This window comes from Ranitomeya variabilis, chromosome 2 (assembly GCF_051348905.1).
Source record: "Ranitomeya variabilis isolate aRanVar5 chromosome 2, aRanVar5.hap1, whole genome shotgun sequence".
Classification (NCBI taxonomy): Eukaryota; Metazoa; Chordata; class Amphibia; order Anura; family Dendrobatidae; genus Ranitomeya; species Ranitomeya variabilis.
The window spans coordinates 358098910-358118409 of record NC_135233.1 but is presented as its reverse complement, the minus strand read 5'-3'; the positions used below and the strand labels follow the sequence as shown (position 1 = coordinate 358118409).

Sequence of the window (19500 nt, the reverse complement as noted above, 5' to 3'; positions counted from 1 at the left end):
GTGGCGCCGCCCGCCAAATCGGACCCAGAGTGGCGCCGCCCGCCAAATCGGACCCAGAGTGGCGCCGCCCGCCAAATCGGACCCAGAGTGGCGCCGCCCGCCAAATCGGACCCAGAGTGGCGCCGCCCGCCAAATCAGACCCAGAGTGACCCGGCCCACCAAATCGGACCCAGAGTGACCCGGCCCACCAAATCGGACCCAGAGTGACCCGGCCCACCAAATCGGACCCAGAGTGACCCGGCCCACCAAATCGGACCCAGAGTGACCCGGGCCACCAAATCGGACCCAGAGTGGCCTCAACCCTGAGGGGCTACAACTACCAAACCAGCGCCTGAGGGGCACCCAAGTGTGAAAGTCTTGCAGGGGCAGCCCGGGCACCATTCCAAAGCACTATCTGTAGTTCCTTCAGGAAATACCCATCTAGTTTCCATCTGTTGTCTATTCCACTTGCACAACAGCATGTGAAATTGATTGTCAATCAGTGTTGCTTCCTAAGTGGACAGTTTTATTTCACAAGAGTTTGATGTACTTGGAGTTATATTCTGTTGGTTAAGTGTAGCCTTTATTTTTTTGAGCAGTGTATTATCTACAATACTTGATTGGTGATGGTGATGATAGTGGGCAGAATTATTATGCAAGGGATTATTATGACTATGTCATCATTTTTATATAGATTTTACAACTACAGCAAGTTTTGCATTTTGGATGAAGCAGATCAGGTGACTTGTATTTGTGTAATGAAGGGGGATGGAGTCTAAGGATACAACACCCTTTATGAAGGTGTGCATAATTTTGAAGAACCTGTGCCTGGATCAGTAATGGGAACAGACCTCCACTTCCACTCAGACAATAGCAAGATATAGGTGGGGGACATTTATGTGCTGAAATTATTAAAGATGAGCTAACTGGATGGTTACAGATTGAAGATGGACTTAAAATCAACTCCCAAACCTGCTGCCAGGTTTTAGAAAACAAGCAGTGGCACAGGACAAAGTCTGTATCTTTCAGGAACATCATGGTTCTTCTGCAGGACAATTCTCCACAAATGTCAGAAATGTATTTTTGTACATTGTGAGATACTTAATTATTTTCATGTTAGCAGATATACATAATTGAGCTGGAAAAATTTATGCTTTTTCATTCATAATAATTCTGCACACTAATAGTTGTTCGATAATTCTGCACACAGATATTCTCCTAAAAGAGACACAATCTCATTTTTACTTTCTTATTACCATATATACTTGTGTATAAGCCCAGTTTTTCAGCACTTTTTAGTGTTGAAAATGCCCCCCTCGGCTTATACACGAGTCAATTGTCCCAGAGGGCCGGCTGGTGAGGGGGAGCACTGGAGCAGCGGGTGACTGAGGCAGGAGCCGGCGGCTGTGGCTGTAACTGTGCACGCTGCTAAAGAGAAATTAATATTAATTTCTCTTTTAGCGTGCACGGTGACACCCGCAGCTGCCAGCATCCAGAAGACATCCTACTCACGTCCCTGCAAGCCCTGCATCTCTTTGGTTCCGGTGTCCAGCAGCTCTTCCTGTGCCGAGAGATCATGTGGCCCTGCTCATTAAGGTAATTAATTTGCATGCATCTCCACTCCCACAGGCATGGAGATGTGGGCATATTCATTACACTAATGAATGGGGCCATGTGATTGGCTAGCACAGGAAGAGCTGCTGGACGCCGGAACCAAAGAGATGCAGGGCGTGCAGGAGGTGAGTAGGATGTTTTTCTTTTCTTCTTTTTGTAATAGGAGCCATGCATACCAGGACGGGAGGGGGGAGCCATGCATACCAGGACAGCGACGAGGGGAGCCATGCATACAAGGACAGCGATGAGGGGAGCCAGGTATGCAAGGAGAGGGACGGGGGAGCCACGCATACCAGGACAAGGATGAGGGATCAATGCATACCCGGCTTATACTTGAGTCAATAAGCTTACCCAGTTTTTCGTGGCAAAATTAGGTGCCTCGGCTTATACTCGGGTGGATTATGCTCGAGTAAAAACGGTATTAAGGTTTCAGGTTTATTAACCAACAACACTACAGTCATTCAATAATAATAATAATTTAAAAAAAAATAATCATGAAAAATACAAATTGGAGAATAATTGTGCTCACAGTGTACGTCTTGCTGATGTTGACCTGACAGGTGTGTAGGGCCTGTAACCTTTGTCAGGGCATGGTTATCAGTTGGAAACAGTAGCTTGTAAAATGGAGAATGGAAACCAAGAAAGCTGACCTGTTTCACTCAAGCTGCTCTAGCTACTATAATAAGGTCTACTGTGCAAATAAAGACTTAGAATACAAACTTCCACAATCTAGATTTAGAAACTATTTAACCAAATGATTGAACTTACAGGGGTAATTGCAAGCAATGGAGAAAGGTGGAAAATTCTTCGTCGATTTTCCTTAACAACTTTGAGAAATTTTGGAATGGGAAAAAGAAGCATCGAAGAAAGAATCCAAGAAGAGGCCAAATGTCTCACCGAGAAATTTATAAAGGATAAAGGTGGGTGCTAATTATATACTACACTATCTATGAACCAGCATCTCTCAACCTGGACCATCATTTCAGAGTTTGACAACTTAAAGGGTTGTGCCACCATAATAAACTCAGCAGAAAAGGTGGAAATAAATAGTTTTGTAAGTTACATTTATTCAAAAATATACTCCAATCAAAAAAATAACAAGGTTTCATCTTTGGAAGCAAGCACTCCCTGGCATTATTCCATTCTGTCCTCCCACTGACCAACCACTGACTAATCAGCTGGCCAAGCATGCACAGTTCCTGACATAATATGAGTTCCCCCCAACTGCCCAACTTCAGTGTGTACAACGTATGGTCCCTGCGCTGAACCCTCATTGGTCTGACAGCTAGCGCAGGGAGCAGATTCCCGAAAGCACAGAAGGGTGTCAGTGATTTTCCCCTTGCTTTTGCAGGTCTGACCCCTAGGTGAGATTGTTCTGCTTCACAGAGCTGTGTGATCACAATTGCAGACAAACGATTCCCGCATTCAAACAGGTCTGTAAAGCAGGACTATCTCATCCAGCGGTCAGACTTTTTTGAAACTTCTGGATGGTTGGGAACCCTGGTCCCTAGGAATATGAAAAGATTGACTGGGAAAATAAAAGATTAGTTATGGTGAAATATACCATTATCGATCATTCTTTTTCTCTGTGTACAAATAAAAAATTGTTCGAATACTCACTGCAGTATTAGCTCAATGGCTTATCCACTGATGGGTACAGTTAACTTTACCATGAGCTCACATGTCACAACACACTATAGATCTGAAGTCCTACTGTGTAAAGTTTGCCATTGTCCATATTTTCTTACTATATGTATTGCATTGTATAGTAATGACTGACCACATGGTTATATTCCCCTACAGACTCTCCAATTAATCCAGTTCATATAATGCGACTCACTGTTTCCAATGTCATTTGCTCCATTGTATTTGGTGAAAGATTTGACTATGAAGACAAAACATTCTTAACCCTCATTTCACTTTTTAATGAAATTACAGAGCTGTTGAACAGCACTTCAGGACAGGTAAATAATTGCATGCTACCAACTACAACCAAACTCTATGTTGTCCTATTTTGCAGTCATATTCCATTCTGTCAGACCTGTGTAACACCCCAGGTAACTGGTTGTTACAGTGATGTTGCCTTCCCTTTGGGGAGGGTGATATCATTCTTTGAGGCAAGGAGGATTCCCATTATCGGGTAACGCACCTACATACAACACATTCTGAATTCAGGCCTGAAGGGGTAGCTCTGAACCTGGATTCAGAGGAGCTTTCCCAGCTTTAAGTATTCTGGTCTGGAGGAGGAGTTAGTCAGTTGGTCCAGGGAGACCAGAGAGATGAGTCTGAAGAGACAATGGAGGAGTGAGGACTGAGAGCAGAGCTGCCGTGCATGCACGAAAAAGTGGTGCAGTCCTTGGAAAGGAAGAGAATTGGACAGAGATTGCCAGAGAGGAGCTTGTCTGGGAACATCAGCTTGGGTGGAGCTGGTAAGAAAGGAGTATAGCTGAGTAGATATGGGAGTCTGCAGCTCCTGGCAGAAAGTGGAAGAGAGCAGTGAAAAGGACCAGTGGGGCCGTGCAGCAGGCGTGTGAGCTGCAGCTCCAGGAAAGGAAGATAACTTGAAGGGTTACATGTTAGTGAGCATCAGAGGAAAGAAGCACAGGAGAAGGAAAAAGCTTGGAGGGGAATTGTGACCGGGCACCCTCTGGGCCAAAGCACAGAAACAGGGCACCAGGAGCCTGAGGCTGTGTTGAACTCCAGGTCGCATGGCAGAACCAGAGGGCATAGGACTTTATGTAATTTGCCTGCACCCAGACCTGAAGGTGCAGCAGTATCCAAGGAGCCCAGGTCGTAATAGAGACCCTCTAAAAATGCTCACACTGCCCACCATATAGATAACTGTCCCAGGACAGGAAAGGGAGGACTTTGCCAGCAAGCTACAGGCAGCAAGGACCTCGCATACCAGCAGGAGTAGGAAGGCTTACGGACTTCGCCTGGTAGAGGGATCCACCACTGCCTCCAGGCCAGCCGGACGACATCACCACCTGTTCATGGTACCCTAGACTGTGGCCTACTACCACCAGTAAACCAAGTAAAGACGTTACAACTCTGTGTCCTCCATTTATTTTCCGGCATACACCATTCCTGCCCGACACACTGGGAGCCCTGGAGACTTCGCTTCACCTGTGGGAAGCGTCACTATCTTTGCTGCATTAACATCACCCCAGAGAACCCTGTTAAGCAGTGTCGGTCCCCGCTGACCGAGAACCACAGGTGGCGTCACAAACAAAAACTTTATTAAACCCTTTAAAGACCTTTCCCCCCTTTTCCTTGAGCACTCAGAGCCACGGACCGAGTCGCTGCCACTGTGACCACCTCTTTAATTGCGACCGAACCCAGTAACCGAGTACGCCACTGCCCTGGTGGGAGGCTCACCTCTATATCGGTATATTGACAAAAATAGGGGGAAAATAACAGGGAACATGGAGCCCGATTCAACAAGACTGGCATTTATTTTTACATTGATCTTGATGAAGAGAAAAGGTGGAGTCCAAGGCACTTGAATGCTTAAGAGGGGCACACCTCTTAATGAATCAAGTGAGGCACAAGGTGGCATGCCCGTCCGTATCCACCTTGCCACAAAGCTTATTCCAGTTAGAGACCATACTAAGATTTGTGGCATAAATATCGCTACCATGCATCATAAATTGGACGAGATAGAGTTGTCTTGCACGTCACACCCCACTCCCAGGTCTGCTGAGTTTGTCAGAACTGGGCAAAATGGTCTTTGTTCAAAAATTGGGTCTTTTTGAAGCTTTTTAATGCCAGAATTCTGTCATGAAGGTTTTGTTGATTTGGGGCAATGGGCCATTTGAAGTCTGAAATCATGGGGACATGTATGATTTTTAAGTGTAGATTCACTGTATCATCAGCAACTTATTTTCAAAAAGTAGGGCATAGAATTTAAATATGACACTGACGTAACAAAATAATAGTAAAATCATGTTTTTCTATCACTTCTTCTCTTAATAAGCTCCTCTTCATGTTCCCAAGAATAATGTCCCACATTCCTGGTCCTCATCGGAGGATCATTCAAATTATGAATAATTGGAAGCAATTTATTAAGGAGATGACAGAGACACATCGCGCCACCCTGGATGAAAACTGCCCTCGCGACTTCATAGATTGCTTTCTCATGAAGATGGAGGAGGTACGTTTCTTGATAATGTTAGATATTTTGAGATTTGAAGGAAATTAAAATTCAACTAGCTTTGAAAAACGGCTTTGAAATAAACGTGAATGAATTGATCTTCAGAAAACTGACCTTGAGTCAAATTTCCTGAAATATGCAGAAACTCACAAGTTCAAATCCAAACATGCAAAGTCGCCATTTAACACTGCTGAAGGCTTAGAAAGTGGAATAATATCAAGTGCGGCTGCACAGGCTTCCCGTTAATGTCCTTCAGCTATCACATTACTTAACTCAGCCAATGAGGAAGGTTATCACGGCTACTATAGAATATGGGGGGAGGCCAGAAAGCACAATATGCGGCCTGTACTGTGTAGGGACAGGAGGTCAGAGAGCACAGATTTTTCCACGTAGGGATAAAAAAAATACCTAATCTGAATGTGATGTACTAATTCAGTGCTCAAGTACCGAATATACTTGAGTTTAAACTAACCGGAGTATAAGCCGAGGCACCTACATTTGCCACTTAAAACTGGGTAAGCTTATTGACTCGAGTATAAGCCGGGTATGCATTGTCCCCTCATCCCTGTTCTGCTATGCATGGCTCCCCCTTCCCTGTCCTGGTATGAATGCCTCCCCATCCCTGTCCCTGTCTGCATGCCTCCCCTATCCTTGTCATTGTTTTGCATGCTTACCCCTTTCCTGTCCTGGTATGAATGCCCCCCATCCCTGCCCCTGTCTGCATGCCTCCCCCATTCCTTCCCTGCATGCATGCCTCCCCTGTTCAGTTCCTGTATGCATGCCTCCCCCGTTGAGTCCCTGTATGCATGCCTCCCCCATTCCTTCCCTGTATGCATGCCTCTCACATTCAGTCCCTGTATGCATGCCTCCCCCATTCCTTCCCTGTGTGCATGCCTTTCCCATTCAGTCCCTGTATGCATGCCTCCCCCATTCAGTCCCTGTATGCATGCCTCCCCCATTCAGTCCCTGTATGCATGCCTCCCCAATTCAGTCCCTGTATGCATGCCTCCCACGTTCCATCTCTGTTTGAATGCCTCCCCTTTCCCTGTTCAGGTATAAATGCCTCCCTTCGTTCTGTCTCTGTATGCATGCCTCCCCGTTGAGTCCCTGTATGCATGCCTCCCCCATTCCTTCCCTGTATGCATTCCTTTCCCATTCTGTCCCTGTATGCATGCCTCCCCCATTCAGTCCCTGTATGCATGCCTCCCCTATTCAGTCCCTGTATGCATGCCTCCCCTATTCAGTCCCTGTGTGCTTGCCTCCCACGTTCCATCTTTGTATGAATGCCTCCCCTTTCCCTGTTCAGGTATAAATGCCTCCCTTCATTCTGTCTCTGTATGCATGCCTCCCCCATTCCGTCCCTGTATGCATGCCTCCTTATTCCCTATCCTTGTTTGCATGTTTCCTATTGAAAAAAAACAAAAAAAAAACTTCATACTCACATACCTGCGCGCCCTGGGTGCTGGCACTGCTGGCAATCTAATTCTGGCCGCCAGTGCCTGCCTGCAGCTCTTCCTGTGCTCAGCGGTCACGTGGTACCGCTCATTGAGGTGATGAATATGCGCTCCATGCCTATGGGAATGGAGAAACGTCCATATTCATCGCCTTAATGAGTGGTACCACGTGACCGCTGAGCACTGGTAGAGCTGCAGACAGGCGCGGGTGGCTGGAAGAGATGCAGTGCCAGCACCGAGGGCATGCAGGTAGGTGAGTATGATGTGTGCGCCCGCTCCTGGAACCCGCTGCTCCGCCGCCCTCCTTTCCCCCACCGGCTTTCTGTACCGTGACTTGTATATAAGCTTAGAGGGGCGTTTTCTTCACAAAAAATGTCCTGAAAAACTCAGCTAATACACTAGTATATACGGTATATTAAAAGTGTGATTTGCAGTGCTAGTGATATATAGTGAATAGTGTTGAGCGATACCTTCCGATATCGGAAAGTATCGGTATCGGAAAGTATCGGCCGATACCGTCAAAGTATCGGATCTAATCCGATACCGATACCCGATCCCAATGCAAGTCAATGGGACGAAAATATCGGAATTAAAATAAACCCTTTCTTTCCTTGTAGGTTCATTCTACATGAAGGAAAACAACTAAGAATAATGTAGGATGTATTGGGGGAGGTGGCGGAGACATTAAAGGCACAGAGGTTTAGCCCAATCAAATAGAATAGCAGGAATTTTTTTTTTTTATGACGTTCGGCGTTAGAAAGATTTTGACTATGTTAATTTTTTTTTTATTTTGTCAGATATTGATGTTTCACTACTTCCACGCCCTTCACCTTCTTTTTTACTTCTCCCACACTTTCTTCTTCATTATCCTCATCATCAGCTTCTTTGACATCAACTTCTTCACCTTATTCATCTTCTTCTTCATCTTCTACCTATTATTTTTTTTGTTACATTGTTCATATTCTTTTTATTTTACTATTATCTGCTTCATATTCAACTGCTTCATCATATTCTTATTTGTGACAGGCATTCCCGTAGTTGTTATCTATAAAAGTTTGAAGATTACACCTTCTGTTCTGCCTGTCAAAAAACAGTTACATTTGTCCGCGTTCAGTTTGGCCTGCAGCATCAGGCTTTATCCAGGGGCACCATGAGGAGGAACGGACTCACCCCCATACACTGCTTAGTCTTCTTCTGCTTATAATTTAGATAATATCTTTTGCTCTGATATTTAGTCTTATGCTTAATGTTCTTCTGCTCTTTGTTCTGCAGCCTCTTGTTCTTCTGCTTCTCGGTCTTCCAGGTCGTCGTCGTCTCCAGGGTCGTCGTCTCTGGGGTCGTCGTCATCGGGGTGGTCTTCAGGGTCATCGTCTCCAGGGTCGTTGTCATCTCAGTGGTTGTCGTCTCTGGTGCCGTCGTCATCTTAGGGGTGGTCTTCCGGGTCATCGTCTTTAGTCTCTTGAACTTGGAAATGTAGCAGAAGGTACAAGAAGGCTGAGAAAATGCCAAGAAACAGCTGATGGAACTGGAACTCGGATGGCTACCCGAATGTCCAAGAGCCAATGGAACTACCGAGGACCAGCTGACGTTTCTGGAACCCGGTTACTAAGCAGGAGGTACCCGTGCCTGAAAGCACTACCAAGGACCACCTGACGTTGGTGGAACTCGGATACCCAGAGGGAGGCACCTAAGCCAAAGGCTCTGCCCGGAACCAGCTGACGGTACTGGAACCAGGATGGGGAGCAGAAGGTACAAGAGCAAAAGACACTGCCGAGAACCAGCTGACGGTACTGGAACCCGGATGGGTAGCCGAATGTCCAAGAGCCAATGGAACTACCGAGGACCAGCTGACGTTACTGGAACCCGGTTACTAAGCAGGAGGTACCCGTGCCTGAAAGCACTACCAAGGACCACCTGACGTTGGTGGAACTCGGATACCCAGAGGGAGGCACCTAAGCCAAAGGCTCTGCCCGGAACCAGCTGATGGTACTGGAACCAGGATGGGGAGCAGAAGGTACAAGAGCAAAAGACACTGCCGAGAACCAGCTGACGGTACTGGAACCCGGATGGGTAGCCGAAGGTCCAAGAGCCAATGGAACTACCGAGGACCAGCTGATGTTACTGGAACCCGGTTACTAAGCAGGAGGTACCCGTGCCTGAAAGCACTACCAAGGACCACCTGACGTTGGTGGAACTCGGATACCCAGAAGGAGGCACCTAAGCCAAAGGCTCTGCCCGGAACCAGCTGACGGTGCTGGAACCAGGATGGGGACCTATTCAAGCTTGTCTTCCTAGAGCCCCAACTAGCAGTGTTGGAGCAAAGGGTCAGCAGGGGGAGCAGAGTGTAGGCCGAAGCCTGCACTGGCGTCAGCTTTGGGTCTGTTGTGTCTGCGTGGCGTTTGCAGGACACGTTGCCGGCTACACAGCAGGGGAACAGCTGGCGGTGCTGAACCCCACTGACAGAGTGGCGGGTGTTTTGCTCTGTGCAGCCAGCACTTCCGGACAGCAACTAGCGTTGTTGGAGCCCAGGGTCAGCAGGAGGAGTAGAAAGAGCAGAGTGTAGGCCGAAGCCTAATTGAACCGATTTTAAAGGTAACCTTTAACCCCCCCTCAGGGGTTACAAACTACAAGAGCCACAGCTTGGGCAGCAGTAATGCTGCACAAGTCAAAGGTTGCTCTTTTAATTTTGCTCCTTGCACACGCAGAAAGAAACACGTATAACATTTAGGCCCTTAAGCAGTCAAACTGTTTTGGAGGCGTGAGTTCCCTTTGTAATGAGACGCAGCACAGCTGTTAAAAATCCCACCTTGGTGCTGGGCGCGGCCTCCTGAGCGTCGTTATTTGCTGCACAGGAGTCTGCGCTGTCGTGTTATCCCTTGGCCTTGCGCTGTTAGCGCTGCCCGTCTTCTGACATAATTTAATGTTGGCCTTTGCGGTTTGCGATGACCATGAATCCCAGCCCCACAGTGTCTTTACATTGTTAAAACACTGCGGGGCTGGGATTCGTGGCCTGGCGCAGTACATATGTTCTCCTCTCACACTCGGGTCCTTACACCTGCTTCAGACTGTGCGGCGTCAGCTGATCCCTTGTCGCATGCCACGGCCATGAAGCCGCACAGTCTGAAGAAGGCCGAAGGAGATGAGGGACAGGCGAACATATGCACTGCTCATGCCCATCAATCACACCCTCGCAGTCAAAATAAATAAGACACCGAGGGGCGTTGTGTGGGCCAGGGCGACCGCAGAGGCGCAGCCAGCCAAACAATGATGCCAGAAGACGGGCAGCGCTACCAAGGGGGTTGCAGCGTGTCATTACAAAGGAAAGTCACACCTCAGGGACGGTTTAATGGTCACAGAGGACACATTTTAGACGTGTTCAGTTCCACGTGTGCAAGGGGAATAAGTTTCTGAGCCACCTTGCACACATGCAGCATTACTGCTGTACAAGGTGGCTGTGAAACATACAAACGCCTGGGGGAGGGGGGACAGGTTCCCTTCAATTTCAGTTCTTGTGTCTGCGTGGCTGTTGCAGGACACGATGCCGGCTACACAGCAGGGCAACAGCTGGCGGTGCTGAACCCCACTGACACATTGGCGAGGTGTTTGGCTCTGTGCAGCCAGCACTTCTGGGCCCCAACTGGCGTTGTTAGAGCCCAGGGTCAGCAGGAGGAGGAGAGGGAGCGGAGTGTAGGCCGAAGCCTGCACTGGTGGCAGCTTTGTGTCTGCGTGGCTGTTGCAGGACACGATGCCGGCTACACAGCAGGGGAACAGCTGGCGGTGCTGAACCCCACTGACAGAGTGGCGTGTGTTTTGCTCTGTGCAGCCAGCACTTCCGGACAGTAACTAGCGGTGTTGGAGCCCGGGCTCTGCAGGTGGAGCAGAGTGTAGGCCGAAGCCTAATTGAACCGATTTTAAAGGTAACCTTTAACCCCCCCTCAGGGGTTACAAACTACAAGAGCCACAGCTTATGCAGCAGTAGTGCTGCACAAGTCAAAGGTTGCTCTTTTAATTTTGTTCCTTGCACAAGCTGAATGAAACACGTACAACATTTTGGCCCTTATACAGTCAATCTGTCTTGGAGGCGGGAGTTCCCTTCGTAATGAGACGTAGCACAGCTGGCAAAAATACCACCTTGGTGCTTGGCGCGGCCTCCTGAGCATCGCATTTTGCTGTACAGGAGTCTGCGTTGTTGCGTTATCCCTTGGCCATGCGCTGCCCGTCTTCTGACATCATTTCATGTCGGCTGGTGCGTTTCGCGATGCCCATGAATCCCAGCCCCGCAGTGTCTTTACAGTGTTTCACACTGCGGGGCTGGGATTCATGGCCTGGCGCAGTACATATGTGCGCCTCTCGCTCGTGTCCTTACACCTGCTACAGACTGTGCGGCGTCAGCTGATCCCTTAACGCATGCCACGGCCATGAAGCCGCACAGTCTGAAGAAGGCGGAAGGAGCAGAGTGACAGCCTGGCGAAGATAAGCACTGCTCATGCCCGTCAATCACACCCTCGCAGTCAAAATAAATAAGACATCGAGGGGCGTTGTGTCGGGCAGGGCAGCAGCAGAGGCGCAGCCAGCCAAACAATGATGTCAGAAGAAGGGCTGTGCTACCAAGGGGGTTGTTGCGTGTCATTACAAAGGAAAGTCACACCTCAGGGACGTTTTAATGGTCTCAGGGGACACATTGTAGACGTGTTCTGTTCCACGTGTGCAAGGAGAATAAGTTTATGAGCCACCTTGCACACATGCAGCATTACTGCTGTACAAGGTGGCTGTAAAACATACAAACACCTGGGGGAGGGGGGACAGGTTCCCTTCAATTTCAGTTCTTGTGTCTGCGTGGCTGTTACAGGACACGATGCCGGCTACACAGCAGGGGAACAGCTGGCGGTGCTGAACCCCACTGACAGAGTGGCGTGTGTTTGGCTCTGTGTAGCCAGCACTTCTGGGCCCCAACTGGCGGTGTTAGAGCCCAGGGTCAGCAGGAGGAGTAGAGGGAGCAGAGTGTAGGCCGAAGCCTGCACTGGCGGCAGCTTTAGGTCTGTTGTGTCTGCGTGGCTGTTGCAGAACACGTTGCCGGCTACACAGCAGGGGTACAGCAGGCGTTGCTGAACCCCACTGACACATTGGCTGGTGTTTTTCTCTGTGCAGCTAGCACATCTGGGTGCCAACTGGCGGTGTTAGAGCCCAGGGTCAGCAGGAGGAGCATAGTGTAGGCCGAAGCCTGCACTGGAGCAAGTTGAAAGGGAACCTTTAACCCCCCCCCAGGGGTTTGTAGCTGAAAGAGCCATATTGTACAGCACTAATGCTGGAAAAGGTAAACTTAGCTCTTTTAATTATGGTCCTTGCAAACGCTGAACTTGACACTTAAGAATTGTGTCCCCTCACACCGTTAAACCGTCCGGTCGGAGGGACTTTCCTTTGTCATGTGACGCAGCACAGCTGTCATTCTTACCCCCTTGGCACCGTGCGCCGCCTCCTCAGCGTTGTTTGAATCTGTCCCGGAGCCTGCGCTGTTATGTTAGCCCTTGTCCATGCACACATTTTGTGCTGCCCATCTTCTGACATCACTTGGTGTCAGGCTGGCTGCGCCTGTGCGGCTGCGCTGGCCAAGATCCCGCCTCGCTGTGTCATCTAATGTAATCACTCTGCGGACCTGTGATCCATGGGCATGCGCAGTGCATATCCTTGCCTCTCACTCCCCTCCTTCCAGCTTCTTCAGACTGTGCGGCGTCATGGCCGTGGCATGCTATTAGGGATCAGCTGACGGCGCACAGTCTGAAGAAGGCTGAGGGAGATGAGAGAGAGGCGGAGGTTAAGATATGCACTGCGCATGTCCATGGATCTCAGGCCCGCAGTGGGATTAAATCAGAAGACACTATGAGGCGGGATCTCGTCCAGCGCGGCCGCACAGGCGCAGCCAGCCTGACACCAAATGATGTCAGAAGATGGGCAGCGCAAAATGTGTGCATGGACAAGGGCTAACATAACAGCGCAGGCTCCGGGACAGATTCAAACAATGCTGAGGAGGCGGCGCACGGCGCCAAGGGGGTAAAAATGACAGCTGTGCTGCTTCACATGACAAAGGAAAGTCCCTCCGACCGGATGGTTTAACGGTGTGAGGGGACACATTTCATAAGTGTCAAGTTCAGAGTGTGCAAGGAGCACCACAAAAAGAGCTACTTTTTCCTTTTGCATCATTATTACTGCTGCACAAGGTGGTTCTTTCAGTAACAAACACCTGGGGGGGGGGGGTGGCTTCCAGGTTCCCTTAAATTTAAGTTGTTGTGTCTGCGTGGCTGTTGCAGGACACGTTGCCGGCTACACAGCAGGGGAGCAGCAGGCATTACTGAACCCCACTAACACATTGGCGAGGTGTTTGGCTCTGTGCGGACAGCACTTCCGGACAATAACTAGCGGTGTTGGAGCCCAGGGACAGCAGGATGAGGAGGAGGAGGTGGAGGAGATAGGAGGGATTGCCACACACACAGCTGGGGAACAGCTGACGTTACTGAACCCCAATAACAGAGGAGCGACTGCTGACTGTGCGCACAGCACTTCTGGACAGCAACTAGCAGTGTTGGAGCCCAGGGACAGCAGGAGGAGGAGGTGGAGGAGATAGGAGGGATTGCCACACACACAGCTGGGGAACAGCTGACGTTACTGAACCCCAATAACAGAGGAGCGACTGTTGACTGTGCGGACAGCACTTCCGGACAGCAACTAGCGGTGTTGGAGCCCAGGGACAGCAGGAGGAGGAGGTGGAGGAGATAGGAGGGATTGCCACACACAGCTGGGGAACAGCTGACGTTGCTGAACCCCAATAACAGAGGAGCGACTGTTGACTGTGCGGACAGCACTTCCGGACAGCAACTAGCGGTGTTGGAGCCCAGGGACAGCAGGAGGAGGAGGTGGAGGAGATAGGAGGGATTGCCACACACACAGCTGGGGAACAGCTGACGTTACTGAACCCCAATAACAGAGGAGCGACTGTTGACTGTGCGGACAGCACTTCCAGACAACAACTAGCGGTGTTGGAGCCCAGGGACAGCAGGATGAGGAGGAGGAGGTGGAGGAGATAGGAGGGATTGCCACACACACAGCTGGGGAACAGCTGACGTTAGTGAACCCCAATAACAGAGGAGCGACTGTTGACTGTGCGGACAGCACTTCCAGACAACAACTAGTGGTGTTGGAGCCCAGGGACAGCAGGATGAGGAGGAGGAGGTGGAGGAGATAGGAGGGATTGCCACACACACAGCTGGGGAACAGCTGACGTTACTGAACCCCAATAACAGAGGAGCGACTGTTGACTGTGCGGACAGCACTTCCAGACAACAACTAGCAGTGTTGGAGCCCAGGGACAGCAGGATGAGGAGGAGGAGGTGGAGGAGATAGGAGGGATTGCCACACACACAGCTGGGGAACAGCTGACGTTACTGAACCCCAATAACAGAGGAGCGACTGTTGACTGTGCGGACAGCACTTCCAGACAACAACTAGCGGTGTTGGAGCCCAGGGACAGCAGGATGAGGAGGAGGAGGTGGAGGAGATAGGAGGGATTGCCACACACACAGCTGGGGAACAGCTGACGTTACTGAACCCCAATAACAGAGGAGCGACTGTTGACTGTGCGGACAGCACTTCTGGACAGCAACTAGCGGTGTTGGAGCCCAGGGACAGCAGGAGGAGGAGGTGGAGGAGATAGGAGGGATTGCCACATACACAGCTGGGGAAAAGCTGACGTTACTGAACCCCAATAACAGAGGAGCGACTGTTGACTGTGCGGACAGCACTTCCAGACAACAACTAGCGGTGTTGGAGCCCAGGGACAGCATAATGAGGAGGAGGAGGTGGAGGAGATAGGAGGGATTGCCACACACACAGCTGGGGAACAGCTGACGTTACTGAACCCCAATAACAGAGGAGCGACTGTTGACTGTGCGGAGAGCACTTCCGGACAACAACTAGCGGTGTTGGAGCCCAGGGACAGCAGGAGGAGCAGAGGAACACAGTGTAGGCCGAAGCCCGATTGGAGAAAGTTGAAAGGGAACCTTTAACCCCCCCCCAAGGCGTTTGTAGCTGAAAGAGCCAGCTTGTGCAGCACAAAGGATGCAAAAGGAAAAGGTGGCTCTTTTCATTATGCTCCTTGCAAACACAGAACTAAACACATATTATAAAATGTGTCCCCTGATACCGTGAGAGCGTCCCGGAGGTGGGACTTTCCTTCGTAATATGACGCAGCACAGCCGTCATTCCTACCCCCTTGGCGCCGTGCGTTGGCTCCTCAGCGTTGTTTGATTCCGTCCCGGAGCATGCGCTGTTATGTTATCCCTTGGCCAGGCACACTTAGCGCTGCCCATCTTCTGACATCATTTGGTGTCAGTCTGGCTGCGCCTGTGCGGACGCGCTGGCCGAGAGCCCGCCTCGCAGTGTCATCTAATGTAATCTAACCACGGGCCTGGGATCCGTGGCCATGCGCAGTGCATATCCTCGCCTCTCACTCCCCTCCCTACGGCTTCTTCAGACTGTGCGGCGTCACGGCCGTGGCATGCTATTAGGGATCAGCTGACAGCGCACAGTCTGAAGAAGGTGTAGGGAGATGAATGAGAGGCGGAGGTTCAGATATGCACTGCGCATGTCCATGGATCTCAGGCCTGCAGTGGGATTAAATCAGAAGACACTGCGAGGCGGGATCTCGGCCAGCGCGGCCGCACAGGCGCAGCCAGCTTGACACCAAATGATGTCAGAAGACGGGCAGCGCTAAGTGTGCCTGGCCAAGGGATAACATAACAGCGCAGGCTTCGAGACAGAATCAAACAACGCTGAGGAGCCGGCGCACGTCGCCGGGGGGTAAGAATGACAGCTGTGCTGCGTCACATTACGAAGGAAAGTCCCACCTCCGGGACGGTTTTACGGTATCAGTGGACACATTTTATAAGTGTTATGTTCTGCGCGTGCAAGGAGCAAAACAAAAATAGCTACCTTTTCCTTGTGCAGCATTACTGCTGCACAAGGTGGCTCTTTCAGTAACAAACGCCTTGGGGGGGAACAGGTTCCCTTACATTTAAGTTGTTGTGTCAGCGTGGCAGTCGCAGGACACATTGCCGGCTACACAGCTGGGGATCAGCTGACGTTACTGAAACCCAATAACACTGGGTCGTATGTTTTGACTGTGCAGACGGCACTTCTGAGCCTCAACTGGCGGTGTTGGAGCCCAGGAATTTAAGTTCAGGTGGTAGAAAGATGAACACAACAGGAGACCTGGATACTGTAGACAGTCACCTAATTATTTAATCAGGAAGAGGAGTGGCAAATTCCTGCGAGATCCAGGCCTTGTTCATTTTCAGGAAAGTAAGCCGGTCAACGTTATGGGAGGATAGTCGCATGCGACGGTCAGTTAGTACACCACCTGCAGCACTAAAGACGCGTTCCGATAATACACTAGCCGCAGGGCAAGCCAGCACCTCCAATGCATACTGGCTTAGCTCTGGACATGTATCCGGCTTTGAGACCCAAAACTTGAAAGGGGAAGAGCCGTCTGGGAGTACAGCAAGAGGGCAAGACATGTAGTCTGTCACCATCTGACGAAACCGTTGCCTCCTGCTGACTGGAGCCGTCTGTGATGGTGTAGACTTTTGTGGCGGGCACACAAAACTGTGCCACGGTTGGGCCATACTGGTCTTGCCTTGGGCAGAGGCACTGCTTCTGCTCCCTCTTTGCGCAGAGCCTCCTCCACTGCCTGGACGCACTGAGCTGCTTTGTAAGGCACTAGCAGCACTTCTCTCAGTTGGAATGGAGAAGATGATGGAATTCACCAGTGTGTCTTGGTACTCCTGCATTTTTCGCTCCCGGTTCAACGGTGTGATGAGGCTTTCTACGTTGTCCCGGTAGCGAGGATCGAGGAGGGTGAACACCCAATAATCAGACATGTTGAGAATGTGGGCGATGCGGCGGTCGTTTCTCAGGCACTGCAGCATGTAATCCACCATGTGCTGCAGACTGCCAACTCGCCAAGAAATGCTGTCCCCTGCTGGAGGCGTGATCTCTGCCCGCTCGTCATCACCCCACCCTCGCTGTACACACTGAGTACTGGACAATTGTGTAACTCCCTCCTCTGGACGGATGTCTTCCTCCTCCATTGACTCCTCCTCATCCTCCTCACAAAGTGTCCCCTGCCTACGCGTTTGTGAGGAACCACGTGGTGCTGACTGTCCAGAAGATGATGGAAATGGTGAATCCTCATCCTCCACCTCTTCCACAACATCATCCCTTAGCACTTGCAGTGATTTTTCAAGCAGGCAGATAAGGGGGACAGTCATGCTGACTAGTGCATCATCTGCACTCGCCATCCGCGTGGAATAATCGAAGGGACGCAAAACCTGGCAGACGTCCTTCATAGTGGCCCACTCTGTGGTTGTGAAGTCTGAACGGCGCGGAGTGCGACTTCTTTGCGCCTGATGCAGCTGGTACTCCATTCCATTACAGCTTGCTGCTGCTCACACAACCACTCCAACATATGTAACGTGGAATTCCACCTGGTAGGTAGGTCACATATGATGCGATGTTCCGGCAGGCGGTATCGGCGCTGCAGGGCCGCAATGCGCGATTTTGCCGTGCTGGAACGCCGCAAGTGAGCACTCTCTAGGCGAACCTTATGCAGCAGTGCATCAAGATCCGGATAGTCCCTCAAAAAACTCTGCACGACCAAATTGAGCACATGTGCCAGACATGGGATGTGAGTGAGGTTGCCGAGGCCCAGAGCTGACACCAGATTTCGGCCATTATCACACACTACCATGCCTGGCTGGAGATTCGCTGGCACAAACCACACATCGCTCTCCTGCTTGATGGCATTCCAGAGCTCCTGCGCTGTGTGGCTTCGATTCCCCAAAGAAATTAATTTCAAGATGGCCTGTTGACGTTTGGACACGGCTGTGCTCATGTCGGTCGTAACAGGTAAACGTTCATCACGGGTCCATGTGGAGGTGGACTGTGACGGCTCCTGCAGCAATGATTCTGAGGAACTGGTGTAAGAGGAGGAGTCAATGCGTACAGAATGGATTCCTGCAATCCTTGGAGTGGGCAGGACACGTCCTGCGCCACTCGCACGATCTGTACCCGGCTCAACAACATTAACCCAATGGGCAGTGAGGGAAAGGTATCGCCCCTGTCCATGTTGACTGGTCCACGCATCGGTGGTGAGGTGGACCTTGCTACTGACGGTGTTCAGTAGCGCGTGTTTTATGTGTCCCTCCACATGCTTGTGCAGGGCAGGGACAGCTTGCCTGCTGAAGTAAAAGCGGCTGGGCACATTGTACTGTGGGACTGCCAATGACATCAAGTCACGGAAGCTGTCAGTCTCCACCAGCCTGAATGACAGCATTTCCAGTGACAGAAGTTTGGCAATGCCTGCAGTCAGAGCCTGTGCTCGTGGGTGGTTTGACGAGAAAGGCCACCTTTTCTCCCATGCCTGTACTACCGATGGCTGTAGACTGGGCTGGGAGTGTGTGGATGACTGGGAACGTGGTGCTGCGGGTGGAATTACACACCTTGCATTTGACATAGCAAATGTCATCTGCAACTGTGTCAAAAAAGGACCAGGCACTGCAAGTCTTGGGAGCGCCCTTTTTGGCTTTTGGAAGAGACATGCTCCTAACGGGTGCCAAAGTGGAGGCTGCAGGATCCGCAGTCTTCCCCCTCCCTCTCCCTCTTTGGCCCGTTCGGGGAATCTCTTCCTCAGAGCTGCTCCCACCACCTTCCTGTCCCTCACGCCAAGATGGATCAAGGACCTCATCATCTACACTACCCTCTGCCATCAACTGCTCCTCCTGGGTAGTCTCAGCAGCAGAGCATGCACCAGAAAGTGGCACCTGAGTGTCATCAGCGGATGCGTCCTGCGATGTGGTGACCGGAGGCACTGGCCCACCCGCCTCTTCAGAGGAAGAGAGAAAAAGCTGTTGGGCATCACTGCACCCTGCCTCTTCTTCCATTTCTCCAATGCTGCTTGGTTGGCCCCCTGTTTCCAAGCCAAGAGATTCAGAGAACAGAAGTAGAGACGGCTCCTGTCCTGGGCTCTCTGTCTGCCTGGGCAATTTGGCAGGTGGTGAATAGACAGATGGGTGCTCTCCAGTGCTCTGTGTCTGAGAGGATGTGGCACTAATTGAAGTCGATGCGTTAGCTGCCATCCATCCGACAACGGCTTCAATTTGTTCTTCACTCAGCAGCGGTGTACGGCGCTCTGCGACAAAGCTGCGCATGAAGGACTGTTCCCTGGTGAAACTGGGTGCTGAGGAGTCACCA

General features: G+C 50.6%; 1 protein-coding gene across 1 annotated transcript in view; it reads left to right on the top strand.

Moving 5' to 3' along the window:
• The window catches only part of LOC143805900 (cytochrome P450 2C8-like), a 114518-nt gene that overhangs the window by 25980 nt on the left and 69038 nt on the right, over window positions 1-19500 (top strand). Inside the window, exons 3-5 of the mRNA XM_077285652.1 lie at window positions 2364-2513; window positions 3397-3557; window positions 5570-5746. Of these exons, the coding sequence (XP_077141767.1) occupies window positions 2364-2513; window positions 3397-3557; window positions 5570-5746 (488 nt within the window). The remainder of the gene's footprint in view (window positions 1-2363; window positions 2514-3396; window positions 3558-5569; window positions 5747-19500) is intronic.